General features: G+C 28.5%; 1 protein-coding gene across 5 annotated transcripts in view; it reads left to right on the forward strand.

Annotated features, from left to right (window-relative positions):
* Ggamma30A (guanine nucleotide-binding protein subunit gamma-e) overlaps positions 1-19,845 on the forward strand; it is a 53,841-nt gene that overhangs the window by 8,665 nt on the left and 25,331 nt on the right. For all 5 annotated transcript variants that reach the window (XR_001890210.1, XR_001890207.1, XR_001890208.1 and 2 more), the window contains exon 2: positions 6,185-6,351. Coding sequence is in view for 1 of the 5 variants with exons in the window: in XM_017899994.1 (XP_017755483.1) it covers positions 6,239-6,351 (113 nt within the window). In the remaining 4 variants the exon portion in view is untranslated. The remainder of the gene's footprint in view (positions 1-6,184; positions 6,352-19,845) is intronic.

Here is a 19,845-nt window from a genome sequence, read left to right on the forward strand (position 1 = left end):
TGTAGAAATATGGTTTAAATAATTTTTCAATTTAATTTTAATTTTTAGAATCATATATTTTTCGATGCATTAGTGGATGTAATTTCATATTTTTTTTTCAAGAAAGTACTAATTCATGTTTGTTGAAAAATCACCATTACTGTTACTATCTTTAACTTTATTTGTAGTGTTAATTTTAATCTTAATGGGAGAATAATTGTTAATAATATTTATATTTTAATATTTTTTACACTAATGATTTTTCGATGTGTTAAAATTTTTTTATTTTTATGGAGGATTATACTATTCTTTCTGTTATTATGTTATTTTTAATATTCGTTAAAATATGATTCCATTTGAAACGATAGAGTTGATATTCTTTACTGAATACCATCTCTAAGTATCTACCCACATGAACTACCCACTACGTTATTTTATGCCAATGGTGCAATTGAAACCATTCAATACTTGGACCATTTTTTGAATATAATATTTCAAATTAAGTTGTTTTCCATAATTTGGATCTCAAAGAAAGAAATAAAATTCTCGAGTTAGGGAAGTTTCGTTTTAATTAAATTTTTCAATGAAACAAATTTAATCATTGAAAATGTGACATACAGAGGCCTTATATAAGAGTTAATAGTTTTTCTCTTATAGGAGCTTAAAAAGAAGTTCAATTTTTTAAAAATATATATAAATAAAATAAATTATGTACGTATAATATAATTGGAAATTTTTAATAATTCTTTGGTTTAAATATTATAATTTTAATAATTTTCTAAATAAAAGTTATGGTAGTATGGAATGATCTGTTACTGACAAATTATGTCCCATAATTACTTCGAATTATGGCAGTGATAAAAGATAGAGTTATGTTGGTAAACCTGGCTGAAATTTATCTCAAATAACGTAAGTGAAAAATAATTGCTTCAAATAATGTTAATTATTATTCGATAAATAATTTATTATAATTGATTCACGGCTTTATTTGATCAATTAAGTAAATTAAACTACTTATTATTTGAAGAAATGAAAATTATTTCGTAATTGAAAATTTGTGTTATCGAGAAGCATTAATAATATAAAAATTTCAAGCTGCATATTAGGGAAACAGTTATTTTCATTAAAATCGAATAAAAAATGATCGTATCAAATAAATAATAATAATAATTTTCGTAATAATTTTAATAATAATAATTTTAATAAATTTTGTCGAGCGATATTATTATATTATAATTATTTAATTGCAATTATGTTAATTTACTCTTCGCATGAAATGCTCCATGAAATATTTATGTCGGTCTAAAAATAGGTTATTTTTTAAAATAACCTCAAAAAGTAATTTCAAGAAAACAAAATTTGAAAATTTCTCAAAATATTCAGGTTTAAGATGAATTTCAATATACAATTGTCAGGTTATTCCGAATTCAAGTAGTACGGATAAAATAATTTAAGTTTAATCGTATTTAGATGATTAGAGATTTTTATAATCTTTAAACAAAATTATATTTTATAGAAATTTTCAAATTATAGACATTCGATTATTTTATAAATTGTTTATCTAATAAAAAATTTGAATAAACAATATTCATATTGATCATAATAAGAGTGAATCAATATCTTACCATTTTTAAGTATATTACAAGAACAGGAAATGATAATTATTACCTTCTTGTTTAACAATTGACAAAATTATTATCAGGTGTTTAAACTTTCTTTTTAAAACTATTTAAATTGAATTTATTCATGGTTTTTTTCTTAAAATTTCCAAATTATAGAAATTCGATTATTTTATAATATCTAGTAGAAAATTTGAATAAACAATATTCATATTGTTCATAATAAAAGTGAATCAATATCTTACAATTTTCAAGTATATTACAAGAACAGGGAATGATAATTATTACCTTCTTGTTTAACAATTGACAAAATTATTATCAGGTATTTAAAATTTCTTTTTTAATTTTTCAAATCGAATTTATCCATGGCTTTTTCCTTAAAATTTCCAAATTATAGAAATTTGATTATTTTATAATATCTAGTAGAAAATCTGATATATATTCGTAATTAACCGTGATAAAAAGAATAAGTATTCTACGATTTTTGGCTATATTTTACAAAACAAAATTCTTATTTGTTTTATCGAACGATTATCAAAATTTTTATTCGATTTCTAGAGCTATTTTCAAATGCTTAGTTCGAACAATCTTGATAAAAGGAATAAGTATTCTACGATTTTTGGCTATATTTTACAAAAGAAAATTCTTATTTGTTTTATCGAACGATTATCAAAATTTTTATTCGATTTCTAGAGCTATTTTCAAATGCTTAGTTCGAACAATCTTGATAAAAGGAATAAGTATTCTACGATTTTTGGCTATATTTTACAAAAGAAAATTCTTATTTGTTTTATCGAACGATTATCAAAATTTTTATTCGATTTCTAGAGCTATTTTCAAATGCTTAGTTCGAACAATCTTGATAAAAGGAATAAGTATTCTACGATTTTTGGCTATATTTTACAAAAGAAAATTCTTATTTGTTTTATCGAACGATTATCAAAATTTTTATTCGATTTCTAGAGCTATTTTCAAATGCTTAGTTCGAACAATCGTGATAAAAGGAATAAATATTCTACGATTTTTTACTATATTATACAATTGACTATATTATCAAAATTTTCATTCAATTTTTAGACCTTTTTTCAATCACATTCGAACTTTTTCCTATTTAGCAGCCATTACCGATAGGGAAGAACAAGCGTGTAAATCGTGGATAAAGAGAAGAGAGCGTTAGGAATTTATTATGGGTGCGCACATTGTGCTTGTTCCATGTGCTCCTCGTTAAGATTCAAGCTTCGTTGCTTCCGCTAGAAGCGTCAAAGGGTTCTTGATTGAAAGTACTTAAAAACAGCTCATCAGCGAACAGAGGAATGAGTATTTCGAAAAAAATAATTATTGGACATTTTTTTTTTACGACTATTGATAATGGAAAAATCATAATTCCCAGAAATCCAATATTCAAATTTTTGATTTTTAAAAATCGATGACGTTAAATCGAAATTACAAATTTTGATTATATGTATACCTATATATATATATATTATTGGTAATGAAAAATCATAATTCGCAGGAATTCAATATTCAAATTTTTTATTTTCAAAAATCGAAGACGTTAAATCGAAATTACAAATTTTTATTATATACCTATATATATATATTATTGGTAATGGAAAAATGATAATTTGCAGGAATTCAATATTCATATTTTTGATTTTTAAAAATCGGTGACGTTAAATCGAAATTACAAATTTTTATTATATGTATACCTATATAATTAATATATATATATATATATAATTACCTACTTTAATTATATTAAATATATATATATTTTAGTGATAAAGAAACGTGTTTTATAATACAATGAGAGAGTAGATAATGGAAATTGAAGTAATTTGGATATGTAACTAGCGATAATAGTTAGTTGGTTTGCAAATATATTGATGAGACTTACAAATATCTAAATATTGAATTTCTATTTTGAAAATTTTCTTAGGCATTAGTATCATATTAGTTACATACTTTATGGTTAAACTTTATAAGCAAGCTATAGGAAAGAATCTATGTTACCAATTGTTAGTGATATAAGTTTTAGTAATAAAGACTATGCAATATATAAATAAAAAGATTTACAAATATTCAAGTATCGAATTCTCGTTTTGAAAATATTCTTAAGCATTGCTATCATATTAATTACATACTTTATGGTTAAACTGTATAAATAAGCTATAGGAAAGAATCTATATTACCAATTATTAGTGATATAAATTTTAGTGATAAAGACTATGCAATATATAAATAAAAAGATTTACAAATATTCAAGTATCGAATTCTCGTCTTGAAAGTTATCTTAGGCATTACTATCACATTAATTATATACTTTATGGTTAAACTTTATAAATAAGCTATAGGAAACAATCTATATAACAAATTGTTTATATAGTTTATATATCATGCGAAACAAATTATTCTGTTTTTTAAATATATACAGAATACATATATATGTAAAACATTATATATACATATAAAATACATATAAAACATTATTATATATATATATGTATTCTGTATATATTTAAAAAACAGAATAATTTGTTTCGCGTGATAGTTGTCTAATAGCTCGTTACGTTAAATTAAATTTTTATAAATTTCGAGGACGCTCGAGTCGAAAGAATATTTAATATTTACGCAGAAATATGACGATAATTACACTCATTTCGCGTATATTATAGTATAACAAAAAACGCAGTGATTTTAATCAAAAGGTTAGCAGAATATAAAATAAAGTTTTTTAACGTAAAGTTACGTTTTCGACAAAATTTAATTTCAAAATTCTTACACACGTGAAGCTATACTCATAATTTATATAACATTTAATTACAATTATAATAAAATATTGTATTCATAAAGTATTTAATTTGAATATTTAAATTTAATTTTTTTCAGGAAATTTTTTCGAAGCTTCGTATTGAAAAATTTTATTCCGCGTTTATTATCCGCTTTTAAATGCGAGATCATTTTATTCTGTTCTCTATTGTGGCTTCCTGTATTGAACATCCCATGCATTTGTTCCAAATTTTTTCCATACAATACCAGCGAAATTTTTGAATAAAAATGGCTCTAAAATTTTGTGTAAGAGAAAATCCATAAATATTTCATTAAAAAGTGGTAACAAAAATATGACACGCGAAGTAGACTGTACTCGTTCTTGCATTTGGAAATGTTCCTACCTAACCTAACCTAACCTAACCTTACCTAACTCACGTTTATCGATATCTGACATCAAAGTATCATTAAATTTATCGTTGACTGAATTTCGTCACGATTTTCTGTCCTCACGTGACAATATTAATTTCTCTACCTAACTTCTCGATGAAATATCTCCATATTAAACAACCTAGTCGCGAGAAAGATAATCTCGCCATGTTCTTCGCGTTTCATATTTTTCTCGTAACTTTTTAATAAAACTTTTATACCCCTTTTATCACGTGAAATTTTAACTCTGTTAATTTTTCAAAAATTTCCGAGACACCCTGTATACGTCATTTTTTATTATTGTATACTATTACATCCTGCACACCCTGTATAAAACAAAAGATAATTACAGTGGAACCTCGGTTATTCGGTTATTTTAATACAATTTTTGAATTAAATATTAACATAATTTCTAAATTAATATACTAATATTCGAATATTTTTAGTATGCATGTAAACATTTCAATTCATAGTGATTCTATATATTCGACACAGTTATTGCAAAAATCGGTAACCATTTAGCCTAACACGGATCAAGTATAATACTTGAAAATGTGTAATGGTATCTACGCAAACCAAGCAGAGCATAATTAAAAACCTAAAAATGGCGGAAATCTGATCACAATAGCGAGAAAATACGTTACCCAAAAATCGGCATTAAGGAAATTCAAAATCCAACTATTTTTACCTAAATTTATAGTTTTAATTTACCTAAATTCGACTATAAATATTTCGTCATTATCCTATACACCTTTCGATTTAGAGATACGTAAAAATAAAGCTCTGAAAGCACGTATTCCCTTCTAAAAATGTGCAAGGAAAAATTCTGCCCTGCGACGCCTATGTGCGCCAATTAATTCGGATAATCGAGGTTCTCGTATTTATCGAATTCCACTATCGCAGCAATAGCGTCTCGTCACCTAGCCCAGGATACAAAGAGCCGAGACCTCTACAAGAAGAACCCGTCTCGCTCTTCCATCAGCGTATCATCCCACTCCCCTGAACCTCAAGCTCCCCAAGCCATTGACCACGGATCTCGAAGGAGTCCAACAACCCGTTGATAGGACCGATGATTGTGATTCGTGAGCAAAGTACGTAGCAAACCAGTACTCCTAAACGAGCCGTGAAACTACCGAGCAGGTGCCTAAGCAGTAGCCATCTAGTAGCCAGAGCGACATGACGATTGGTACCCAAGCGATGGGCCAAACGTCACGTGCACACGGGAGCAAGATCGAGACCCGTTCTGATCTCGCGGAGGTCGCGACGAGGGAAAAGTTCGTGCACTTTTCCTCGCAGAATCGAATTTCCTGTTGCCAGTCTGTGACGTAGGTTTGGTGTTCCAATAACAGGAGTCCCCATACATAGTCGGTTCTATTGATTTTTCGTAGAGGCGCAAGCGCTATTCGGCTCTTATCTGGCAAAAGGGAGGCGCGGCTATAACCATGGATCCCAGTGTACTCGCCAACATGGACAAGGAAGCACTGAAGAAGCAGATCGAGAACATGAAGTACCAAGTCAGTATGGAACGGTGGCCCCTGTCGAAGAGTATTCTCGCGTAAGTCCATTAACCCCATCTTTTTCGACCTAGCATAGTCACTCGTTCCGGCAGCCGTTCATATTTTCTCTGAATTCTCACGTCCTCGTTTTCTCACCTAACAGATCGGATAGCATACTCGAGGATGGTCCATGGAAAGTTCCGCGTTGCCCGTCCAACAACCCCATCTATCTCATCCTATATTCATCGGTCACTCGTAAAATTTCCTTTGTGCCCTGTCATCATCTTCTCCTCGCATCCCGTATGCCGATCAACGCGCGATATTATTCGTCAGTCTGACAGCAGGCTTCTTGGTTACCATAGCAGCTGCCTGTTTTCCTTTATTTTCTCTCGGTCCGGCTTGGTTCACTGGTGCTTCGCGGCTTTAGCTAATGGACTGGTCCATCCTCTCGATCGTTTCTTTATTTATCCCGATCGATGAATCGCGATTAATTGCCGTGTTTAACCCTCACCAAAGGACATGTCTCGCACTTTTCTTCGCCCCTGGGTATCGCGTGACTGAGCTTCCGTGAAATGCTCCATCACTTTTTAATGGGCCGCACGGATGAGGTTAAAAGGGGTCCAGGAATTAGAAAAGAGGATACCGGTCACTTAAAAATTCACGGTTTAACGAGTTCCTGCTGGTTTCCAGCCACATTTTTCCATCAGCCATCCACGGTAATGCTCCCTGCAGCTTTTTCCCAACCCACTGTTAAAATATTCCTTTTCTTTTTTGAGTAAATAGCAGGCCAGTCTAGCTGTGAGTGCATTGGGACATGTCTTGTCAGTAAATGCAGATAGCGTGATGTTTTCTTTCTTTCTCTGGTGGAATATTAATAGAATGCTATCGAGAGATCTGTATCTCGTTTCGTATTTTGTATTTCATATGGATTTTGTGATATTGCTTCGGAGAATCGGTCTCCGTGCAAGTGGCTCTGTCGTAATGAAGTTTGGTAAACATGGAGGGTGCTCGTGTGACACAATGCTCGGAGAAACTGTTTTCAACTTATCCTTGATTTGAGTTCGAGATAGATTGTTCCTTCTAAGGCACAGGGCAATGTATTTTGTTTGTGATTAATGGAAAATTTATGATTTATGCTGTTCAGAATGGCAGACAGACAGTGCTTCGGTCAAGTGACTCGAGTGACTTTGTGTTATTCTCAGGGTTCGTTTTGATCTTGCTTTTAGTTGGGAAAATATTCGTGGTACTTCGTGAAATATACAAGGAGAATGAGGATTTTGAGATAATAAAATAAATTTATTTTCAAAATTGAATCTCGAAAATTAAATTTGGATAATTCGAATGCTATTGACAGGAACGATGTCTTGATACTGAGATCATTTTTGGTGTTAGATCATCGTAGGATCATTCATGAGAAGACAATGAATTTGTATTAAATTATTTAATTTAATTACTTTTTACTTGGGTCGTAATTTATTTATGAGAACTTTAACAGTAGTGAAATTTTGTATTTATTAATTACATATAATTTAAATAGGAAATGATTTTTACAATTGTGATATATTTTTGAATTCAATTTTGAATATTTATACTTGTGGCAATATTTTATTTATAAATTTTAACTACTAATTGTTAATTTTTATTAAACTAATAAATAATAATATTAATCTTAATACAGATTGAACAATTTATTGTGTGACAGCCAAAAGGTATCTTTCTTGTCTTTTCTCGATTCTTTATAATAAATAAGAAATATGTGTCAATGTAAAATTCGAGTAAAATTACGATTAAATATTTTAATCTCGTTTATTTACTTGTAAGATGCAAAATCATTAGTATTTACAATATTTATAATTAATTTTAATTTAAATTAACTGTTGTTATATATTCCTATTTCTATTTATTTTGGTTTTATTTTTTATATGATAGTATATTGATATATTAAAAAATTATGATATTGATATTTTGTAACAATGAATAATTTTACAAAAAATATTATGGATATTTAAATAAGCCCTGTTTTGAACAAAATCTTCGTCCTATGTATATAAATAAAGAGCTATAAAATCTTTTATTAAAAAATGCAGTTTAGAGCAGGTATAAACGTGGAAAATTTGATCACAGAACGGAGGAAAGGAGTAATATCAACAGCATACGTCTTCTTTTATATTCTGCACACGTTTTTACTGCTTCCTTCAAGTAGCTCATTCTTTGCAAGGCCGTTTTATACTTATCACATATATATCTCTATATCTTTTGTTTTAGTATGGAAAAATGGTGAGGTTTGCCTAAATTTAGGAAAGAAACAAAATTTATTATCCATATAAGATAATTTAAACGACCAAATGTGATTACATATGGTATAGTAAATTTGATAAGCTATTGCTAGTAATTTTATAGTTGGTATAATATTCATCGTTAGTTGAGCAAGACTATACTTTGAATAGATTTTATTATTTGGGTATATGTACATTGGAACTAATAATTAGTAATTAGTAATTAGTAATTGAACTGCTATAGTACTCAATGGAACCACAAAGGCCATATCAACCATACTTTTAAAAATATAAACATAGGCAAAATGTTGCAAATATTATTTTTAAAAGTCATTTTGAAAATTATGGTTGTTCAGTAAAAATAAACTTATAGGAATAAACAATTTGTGAATAAATAAATTTGTAGGTGTGATTTGTGGATAAATAAATTTATGAAAGAAATTAATTGTAACTAATTGATCTTATGGAAATAAATGATTTGAGAATAAATAAACGTATGAAAGTAAATAATCTATCTATGAAAAAACTTATAGCAATAAATAATTTGAAATGGCTTACTTATAAATAAAATATGTCATTTGTGGATAAATAAAGACATTGACAGTATACAATAAAAATAAATCATTTTTTGATCAATAAACTTATGCAAGTAAATTTTTTGAAAATCTGAACACTGTTATTTGAACATCAGGCTGATAGAATTAGGAAATTTTCAGGATATGAATTTGATAAATTTATCATCTAGAAGTCATAGGCTCCGTTTATAATACGACAGACATTAAAAAAGGAAAATATTCCCATAAGATGTCACAATTTCTGATAAAATAATATATTTATTCATACCTTCCTCAAAAATTATAATAATTATTACTAAGAAATAGTAAACATGATAGTTTAATTATTTTAATAATATTTGTACCAATCTTGATAGATAATTGTTCGAGTAATTATATTTTTCTAATGATTAAATAATACTATTTTCATATATAAAATGATTATTTATATTGAAGTATTCTATAAAATATGAATTCAATTAAATAAAAGTAGGAATTTTTCTCAGAAATTTAACAATTTTCTTCGATTCATCCCCGGTTCGGATAATCTAGGTTTCACTATATTAATATATAATATAGCAACCATTTCTGAACGCTATAATCCTAATCGAATTTACTATTATACAAGTACGAATTTTTAAATTTATTTTGTAAAAGTCTCAGGCCCCATTTACAATACAACAGACATTAAAAGAAGAAAAATATTCTCATAAGATTCTTCCACTTCTGACAAAATAATATACTTATTCACACATTCCACAAAAATTACAATAATTTGACACTTATATACAGAAATATTTAGATATAGGAACCATTTCTACACCCTATGATCCTAATCGAATTTACTAATACACTAATACAAATTTCTAAATTTATTTTATAAATGTCTCAGGCCCCATTTACAATATAATATATTTATTCACAGCTTTCACAAAAATTATAACAAATATTCCAAGAAATAATAAATTTGACACTTAGATACAGAAATATTTAATTATAGGAACCATTTCTACACCCTATGATCCTAATTGAATTTACTAATACACTAATACAAATTTCTAAATTTATTTTATAAATGTCTCAGGCCCCATTTACAATATAATATATCTATTCACAGCTTTCACAAAAATTATAACAAATATTCCAAGAAATAATAAATTTGACACTTAAATATAGAAATATTTAGATATAGGAACCATTTCTACACCCTATGATCTTAATCGAATTTATAAATTTATTTTGTAAATGTCTCAGGCCCCATTTACAATATAATATATCTATTCACAGCTTTCACAAAAATTATAACAAATATTCCAAGAAATAATAAATTTCACATTTAGATATAGAAATATTTAATTATAGGAACCATTTCTACACAATATGATCCTAATCGAATTTAACATTTCACCAGCATATCATATTATCCATGCCATTCTATCATAAGGAACATAGTTCCTTCGAATCTTTTTGTCGAGCTTCTTTCACATTCTTGCTCGCGCATATTCGAATTCACGTTCGCTGCGAGCAGCCATGTGAAAAGTACTTCCTTCTTGAAATTCACATGGCGTGCTGCAATCGGCGATACTCGTCTTCCAAAGGCCTCGAAAAATCTTCAGAACTGGGCAGAAACGATCAATTTCGTTGGAATCCATCTGACTTCGATCATCGAAAGATACTCGAACGACTATGGAAATAATTATGAAGGCCTCTGCAAAGATCTGGTAGTCGTAGCCCAAAGACTTGTCTTGCGTTTAATAATAGAGCCTGATGTTATTCTTTTCTTTTTACTTTTCTAGACCTTCAGTCCCTTGTGTTAACCCATTAGCTGCCACGATCCCCATTTGGGGATTTTGGAATTTTACGTACACCACTCGGTGCTAAAAATATATTTGGTACGCCTGACAGTTTAGTTTTATTCTATATATATCAGTCGATATCGTAGGTAGCGAAAAGTGCGTATTCTGTGCTTCGTTTCTATACAACAAGCGAACAAATTTGAAATTCGCGTGTAAGTTGAACGAAACAGAATTGTCATATTTGAAGCATTATATTTTTGGTTTGGTTTTTATATTATAATGAAATACCGCACATAAATATGTAATTTAGAGGTTATAGTAACGATTTGTTACTTACTCGGTCTTTTGTTTTTTATTGAAATGATTTTATCGATCATTTTATAACGATACCCATTTTGGGACTTTTTCAAAAATATCAAATATTTTCAAAACAAAACATAATTTGAATATAATTATATTTTGTTACACAATCTTTTGTGCATATGTATAACTTATATGCTAAATATTTCAAAAAATGAAATTTGGCAGTTAATGGGTTAAGGAAAGGAATATGATTAGGGTCTTTCTATAGTAATTATTTTTTTATTCCTTGTGTTATATTGGTGGGAAGATTTTTAAGTTTGGGATGAAATTGGAGAAAAATTAATTTATTGCATTTATGTTTTATCTGTATTGTTTATTTATCTCTTTTTCTTTAATATTCCAAGCTTTGAAGTTAAAATATGAATGATTTTTTTATAGTGATTGTTCCTTAATTCTTTTGTCTTTTTCTTTTTTTAAATTATATTTTATATCCAGTATAAAAATTTGGTAATTCTTTTATTTTTATTATTTTAGTTATTCTCAATTATTTCACGAATATTAAATTTTAAAAGATCATCAAGTTTGAAACTGGAGATTGGCGATGAAATTGGAGAGAAATTAATTTATTGCATTTATCTTTTATCTGTATTGTTTATTTATCTCCTTTTTAGTAGTTTATTTATTAAAGTTGAAATGTGGATGATTTTTCTACAGTGATTATTCTTTTATTACTCTGGTTACTTTTTTAAATTATATTTTATATTCAATATAAGAATTTGATAATTTTTTAAATTTCAATTTTTACATTTTTAATTATCTTCAATTATTTTGGAAATATTAGATTTGGAAATCGAAGAAAATCTCAAAGATCAAGTATACCAACTACAATATATTTCTCTATATATTTTTACTAAACTAAAGGAAAATTTTAAGGCAATGTATTTTTGTCCAATTATTATTTTATTAATTTTTCATTACTATTTTATTTACCTCTTTTACTTATATTTTACATACATTTTTTTATTAATATTTAAATAACATGTAAAAATCTATTTTTTATATTAATTTGTTGTTTATTTAGTAATTTCAGGATTTATATTTCAAAAAAAAATTTGCATATTTTGGTAACAAATTCCTTTGAATAATTTTTAAATAGATTTGCAATAACTTAAATATCTGTTTTTTTATATCAATTTGTCATTTATTTAGTAATTTCATGATCGATATTTTAAAAAAAATTTCGCACCTTTTGGTAACAAATTCCCTTTGAATAATTTTTAAATAGATTTGCAATAACTTAGACATCTGTTTTTTTTTTTTATATCAATTTATCATTTATTTAGTAATTTCGTGACCAGTATTTAAAAAGAATTTTCGAATTTCTTGGTAACAAATTCCTCAAATTTTTATAATTTTTAAAATATAAATATAATATAATTCTTCTAATTTTTAAATAAATGTGATTACTCATCACGTACATTACAGGAAATTCTATAAAATTCAAAGTAGTTAATATTCGAATGATACCATGTTCACGAAATATGGCAAATGGTTTTGAACATTCCATCTAAGGTGCAATATTTTTCGCTCGTCCTTAATCGATGCTCGGAGCCTAACGTTGTCTCGTTGAAAAACGACCTCTTTTCTATTCATTAATATTGTATCTGCGAGTGACTTAAGTACTTACGTACAAAACCTTGGGTGGCATCTCTCGTTCAAAAACTCTTCTTTCATACCTCTGACACTCTGGGCCAAGCACTCTTCACTCTCGCATCTATTTCTCAGATCCACACACTCTTCACTCGTTCTAGATAAATTCTACCATTCCGATACTATCCTTCCAGGATCACGATTCTGTTTTTCTGCTGATAGTTCACGTAGATTTTTCCAAAAGTCACGTTATATGTACACAAAATTTGCTGGATCACATTCTTGAGGATTAAAACTAATATCTTCAGGTAGTGACGAAGAGTTTCTGGTTTTTAGAGTTCCAAGAGATAGTACTGTAAGTTCTCATCTTTCAGATCAGGTATATTGGTGTATTATAGGAATTTTTAGGTGTGCTATGAGAATTTTAAGAAATGTTCAACTCTCACTCATCTCTTTTCTCTTAGGTTGCCAAATTATGGCCAGAATTTTTAGACCTCTTATGAGAATTTTGAAAATGTTCACTCAGAATTTTTAAAATATGGTATACTTGACTATTTAGATGGTGATACTAATTCCTCTTCAATGAGATTGAAAAGATTGTTTCCTAGATTATGGCAACAATTTTTAGCTGGCCTATGAGAATTTTGAAAAATGTTCACTCAGAATTTTTAAAATATGGTATACTTGACTATTTAGTTGGTAATACTGATTACTTTTTTCCTGGGATTGACAAGATTGTTTCCTAGATTATGGCAACAATTTTTAGCTGTACTATAAGAATTTTGAAAAATGTCCAACTCTCACTCATCTCTTTTCCCTTAGGTTGCCAAATTATGGCAAGAATTTTTAGACCTGTTATGAGAATTTTGAAAATGTTCACTCAGAATTTTTAAAATATGGTATACTTGACTATTTAGTTAGTAATACTAATTCCTCTTCTCTGAGATTGAAAAGATTGTTTCCCAGATTATGGCAACAATTTTTAGCTGTCCTATGAGAATTTTAAAAAATGTCCAACTCTCATTCATCTCTTTTCTCTTAGATTGCCAAAATAATTGTTTAAATTGATGTAAAAATTCTTAGATATTCAGCCAGAATTTTGAAAACATATTATACTTGACTATTTAGTTGGTAATACTGATTCCTTTTCTTCTGGGACTGACAAGATTGTTTCCTAGATTATGGCAACAATTTTTAGCTGTACTATAAGAATTTTGAAAAATGTCCAACTCTCACTCATCTCTTTTCCCTTAGGTTGCCAAATTATGGCAAGAATTTTTAGACCTGTTATGAGAATTTTGAAAATGTTCATTCAGAATTTTTAAAATATGGTATACTTGACTATTTAGTTAGTAATACTAATTCCTCTTTTCTGAGATTGAAAAGATTGTTTCCTAGATTATGGCAACAATTTTTAGCTGTCCTATGAGAATTTTAAAAAATGTCCAACTTTCACTCATCCCATTTCTCTTAGCTTGCCAAGATAGTCTTCTAGATTATTGTACAAATTTATAAAAGATGTTAGTCTTCACTATTTAGTTGATGATACCAATTCTTTCTCCTTGAGATTAACAAGATTCTTCCTTAGATTATGGCAAGAATTTTTAGCTGTGCCATGAGAATTCTTAAACCATTTTATACTTGACAGTTTGATCAGTGATACTGATTTCTTTAGATTCTCACTATCCTTCATATCATTGCAAGAGTTTTCAGATGCTCAACATGGAATTTCTGAAACATGCTATACTTCACTACTTAGTCAGTGATACTGATCCTTTTCTCTTAAATTGTCAAATAGAGAAATAAGAAAGGAAAGCACTATCGTTTTCTTCCTTCTAAATTAATCAGAATTATACCTATGTCATTTTCTCATGTCAACGAAAAATATAATACAGGTAGTCCTTCTACAACACGGCATCCTATAACACGGTTTCGCTCTAACATGAAACGATAATAAGATAAGCAAATTGCAAAAACTTTTATACAATACTGTATTTCCACATATACAATGACGACGAAGAAATTTATTAAATTAAAGTTGCGTTAAATTAAAATAATATTTTTGTTCTTTTTTGTTTTTGTGTTGTACATACGTTTATATTTTTAATAAAAATTAAATTGTTTATGTAGAATTAACCTTTTGCACTCGAGAGGTGTCTCTCAGTCGCCATTTAATTAGATTCTAAAGATGGATGTTAATTAATATATCAAATTTTGCAATTACCCGATGTGTGAAATATCGAAGCAAAATAATTTTAATTTAAATAATTTTAATTAGTCTTAATTTGCATACGGCTTCTGATTTGCCGTTTTAAAAATATCGTCGACCTTGTGGCAGAAAGTCTTCGAATTACTATTTTTCCCTAACCCATCTTTTTGTACTGGCTCTAGATCTCATATAACACGGTTTCACATAACACGGTTTCACATAACACGGCATTTTCTAGGAACCTATCTATCGTGTTATAAGAGGGTTACCTGTGTACCCACATATTTGATGTGATGCAGAATTTTAGTAGCTAGTTCACGTGTATTGTAAAGTGAAAATGGTAGAAAATCGTTGCCTTGGGCTTTCATCTGCCAGTGACATGTCAGTGTCATCATGTCATTGCAGACAAGCGAGAATCTTACGGATAATTTTCAATTTTGAGAAGCAGCAAGAAGTTGTAGATATTAAAGGAATAAAGGGGTTTGTACATGATTGCGATCTTTCTTGCAGCTGATAATTCAACAGGCAATCTACTGTGACAAAATAGCTTCTTATGACGTAGAAATCACTTGATACGTTTGTTCAAAACACTGATATTTACCTGACGATTACACTGTATCAACTGATTCATTAAGATATTGAGATATCACTGCTACTGACGCACATTGTTCAATGCTATGCACAGATATGAAGGCTGGCGAGATGACACAGTGAGATTACGCTTTTGATGCTACCAAAATTGCTGCTTCAACGCAATGTAGATTTTAATTATCACGTGGAATGAATATTTGGAAGAAAATATATTCACGATTTTTAAAATTTTGCAAAATAGTATATAATAAAAGATAATTATATAATTAAAAAAGTAGTATTAAATAAAAAGTAAAGTATATAATGAAAACTATTTAATAAAAAATAAATTATATAATAACAAAAGTGGTATTAAGTAGAAAGTAAAGTATGTAATAAAAGAACAATATTTAATAAAAGATGAAGTATATAATAAAAAATAATATTTAATAAAAAAGTAAAGTGTGTAATTAAAAAATGGTATTTAATAAAAAATAAAATATTTTAAATATTTGATATTAAATTATTAAATATTTGTGATAAAAATATAGTATATACTATAAATTTCAAGAAAAGGAGCTATATTTTTACTAATTACCGAAATTAATTCCAAACAAAAAGGAAAGAAGAGAAAAAAATGATAATAATTCTTTGTAAGTTTCCATATAGTGATATCTAGTAATAATAGAGTGATATAGTAATATAGTGTATCAGTATACAGTGTATGTTAATGACGATATAGTAATAGAATAGGTATCATCAGTACTTTTTATCATTTATGGTAATAACTAATTCTGTGTCTACGCCATTGCATTGTATAGTTCTATTCCTGTTCTAGTTCTAGTCCTGTTGTTCTTCTGTCTCACTCCATTTCGATGGATCCGATGCATTTTGTCATCACGCTATATGATATGCAACATGATACTTTCAGTTAATAACGAAAATTCATATACTCCATTTTTGATTCTGCGAGACACGGTGGATTTATTATTACACTATACTTAACTACCCAATAGCGTTGCTGATGTAATTGTATATTTTTTGAATACATTGACAGGAAAACTTAGAAAGGTAAATGAAAGAATAAATAATGTCTTAAGGCAAACATTATTACTTAACACTAGAACTGTTAATATAAATCGTACATTTAAATATACTATATATAAATGATAATAATTGAAGTGGTATGATGAAAATCAACGAGTACACGTAATCACGTTTATATTTATACTGAATAAAAATCAGTATTAATTTCGCCAAATTTGCGTATATTCGGTAATTGCAAAAGTAAAATATCTGAAATCAGTTACTTTGACTGGTTTGATAGACCTAATGGAAAGAGAAAAAATTTGCAAATCGTTACTTTGTTGTTTAATTTTTGTCACAATGTCTGTGTATTAACAAAAGGAAGAAAAAAAAAAAAAGAAAAACAGCAGTGCCTGCTTAATTGTCACACGTTTCGCCCGTTTAGCTGTCGCGAGTTTATCCCCACCAATTCCTGAAACTGCTTCGGTCACTTTTCCTATTTGACTTATAGTAAATTTTTCTGTTTCTCTGAACTGAAATATTTGAAACAATATGATGTATATAGTAGAAAGGAAGTCTCAAGATTATATTAGAAAAATTGGAAAATAATTCAATGCATATAGTACATTATAGTCAGTATAATATTTACAGTACATTTGTTATAAACTTACATCATTGATGAATCACAAAAATATTTGAAATATTAGCCGAAAGCACTTTTAATTAAAAAATAAGAAGTTCCAATATGATGTTGGTTCATTTTTCGTTACTTGTAACAGTCTTAAAGCAATTTTCCATTAAGCACACTAACGCCACCACGTTTTATATCTCCAATAAATGTAATATAAATATAATATATATCGTTTAATCATTTTCTAATTTTCCTAAAAAAATTAGGAGTTCCAATATAACATTGATTCATTTTTCGTTACTTGTGACAGTCTTAAATCGATTTTCGATTAAGTACACTAGCGCCACCATGGTCCATATCTCCAATAAATATAGTATAAATATCATGAACGTATATCGTCGAATTGCCTTCTAATTTTCTTAAAAAATTGAGAAGTTTGAAAAGTTCCAATATAATATTCATTCATCTTTCGTTACTTGCGACAGTCTTAATGCGATTTTGCATTAAGCACACTAGCGCCACCGCGGTCAATATCTCCAATAAATATAATATAAATATCGTGAACGTATATCGTTCAATTACCTTCTAATTTTCTTAAAAAATTGAGAAGTTTGAAAAGTTCCAATATAATATTGATTCATCTTTCGTTACTTGCGATAGTCTTAATGCGATTTTGCATTAAGCACACTAGCGCCACCGCGGTCAATATCTCCAATAAATATAATATAAATATCGTGAACGTATATCGTTGAATTACCTTCTAATTTTCTTAAAAAATTGAGAAGTTTGAAAAGTTCCAATATAATATTGAATAATTTTTCGTTACTTGCTACAATCTTAACACTAGAACTATCAACCCAGTCAAAATGACTGGTCCCGGAATTTTCCTTTTTCCAATCACCGAACACATACACCTGCTTTAAGAATAAAATTGGTATCAACTCATATTAAGAAAGAACTGTAATCAATATATTCACTCGTATTCATCGTACCACTGAAATTACTATAATCTGTGCACGTTATAGTTAGGTACCCATTAAAGATCGGTAGTTCTAGTGTTAATGCAATTTTGCATTAAGCACACTAGCGCCACCGCGGTCAATATCTCCAATAAACGTTTATCGAAAATATCGTATATGTATATCCTTTAATCATTTTCTAATTTCGGTCGTATAATTTTGGAATTTTCTTCTTATTACACGTACCACGTATCATTTCAAATATTTTAATTTAACATATGTATCTATTTCAGTTGTTGAACGTAGCAAACGTGAGCGTTTCGTTCGAATACCTTCGTGCATTAGTGTATCTCTACATCGCGACAATTAAACGGGCATTGTTATAATTACTGCTATAATTAACTATAAATAAATAAATAATGCTGTACAAAAGTCAGGATACTTTTTATCCCGAGAAGTAAATGTTCAGTTAATAATTGGTAGTAGTTGGTTCGTTCTCTGTCAGGGCTTACCAATCTGGCTACCAATCTGGTCACCAATGACTTACAGAGCAATCAACCTCGTCGCTTTTGGATTAGACCAGGCATACGCGTTCGTAGTACACGTTGATAACATTCACGGAACATATGTATGCACCTACAGGCACTTGGAGGGCTGGATTAATCCAGTAGTTTGGCATGTTACCGGTAACTCGGTGTTTCTCGAGCAACTGAAGAGGATTTCAACTACTATTTTGATTCCGGTAGCTTGAAATGTAGCCAAGTCGTTCAAACGTTCAAGCTGTTCAAATCTTTTCAAGAGATTCAGCTTTTCCAAGGTCACTCCAACAGGCGAATTGTTTCGTTGTTACGAGTTCTTTGACTCGGTCCGAATGCTCATCGATTCGTTTTCTCAGACTACTTAGACACGTATGCAGAAATGTTTGGAGGCAGGGGAATCGAGTTAACGATCAACAGGTTGAAAGTTAGAGATACATGGAGATGAAAAAAATTGGAAGGAAAGTGGACTGGATAAATAGGACATATAGCGTTTGGGTTAGGTGGATGATATTCGTATCATGATGAATTTATGATAATAGAACGTAGTATTATAACGAATCATATATGAAAATGCGGTTTTGTATAAGAACGAGGTAAGATAAAAGGAATGTTTTATATACTTAAGAAAGGATTTTTAGGGGTGTGCATGAAATTAAAGTCTAAACAATATAAATATACAAGAAAGAAATCATTAAAGAAGTTTAATGTTAAAGAAAATAAAAAATTAAAATAAAGTATATTTTTTTATAAAACGCATTCAAGCAAATTAATCGATAATAAAAAGAAATGAATTAAAATAGTACATATAATTATTGATAAAATAATCAATAATTGTTAATTAATATTAATAATAATTATTTTGCTTTTAATTTAAATACTTTTAAATTTTATTTGAAAATAATCGATAATTACTAATTAATAATTTTAATTTTATATGAAAATTTGTTTAATTCTTAACAAATTATTCTTTATAATAAGATGTTAATGAAATATAGTTTCCAAAATTGGTGAATTTTCGTGTTATAAATTTGTTAATTAAT

The sequence above is a fragment of the Eufriesea mexicana genome, unplaced genomic scaffold, assembly GCF_001483705.2.
Source record: "Eufriesea mexicana isolate 0111107269 unplaced genomic scaffold, ASM148370v2 scaffold1030, whole genome shotgun sequence".
NCBI classification, from domain to species: domain Eukaryota; kingdom Metazoa; phylum Arthropoda; class Insecta; order Hymenoptera; family Apidae; genus Eufriesea; species Eufriesea mexicana.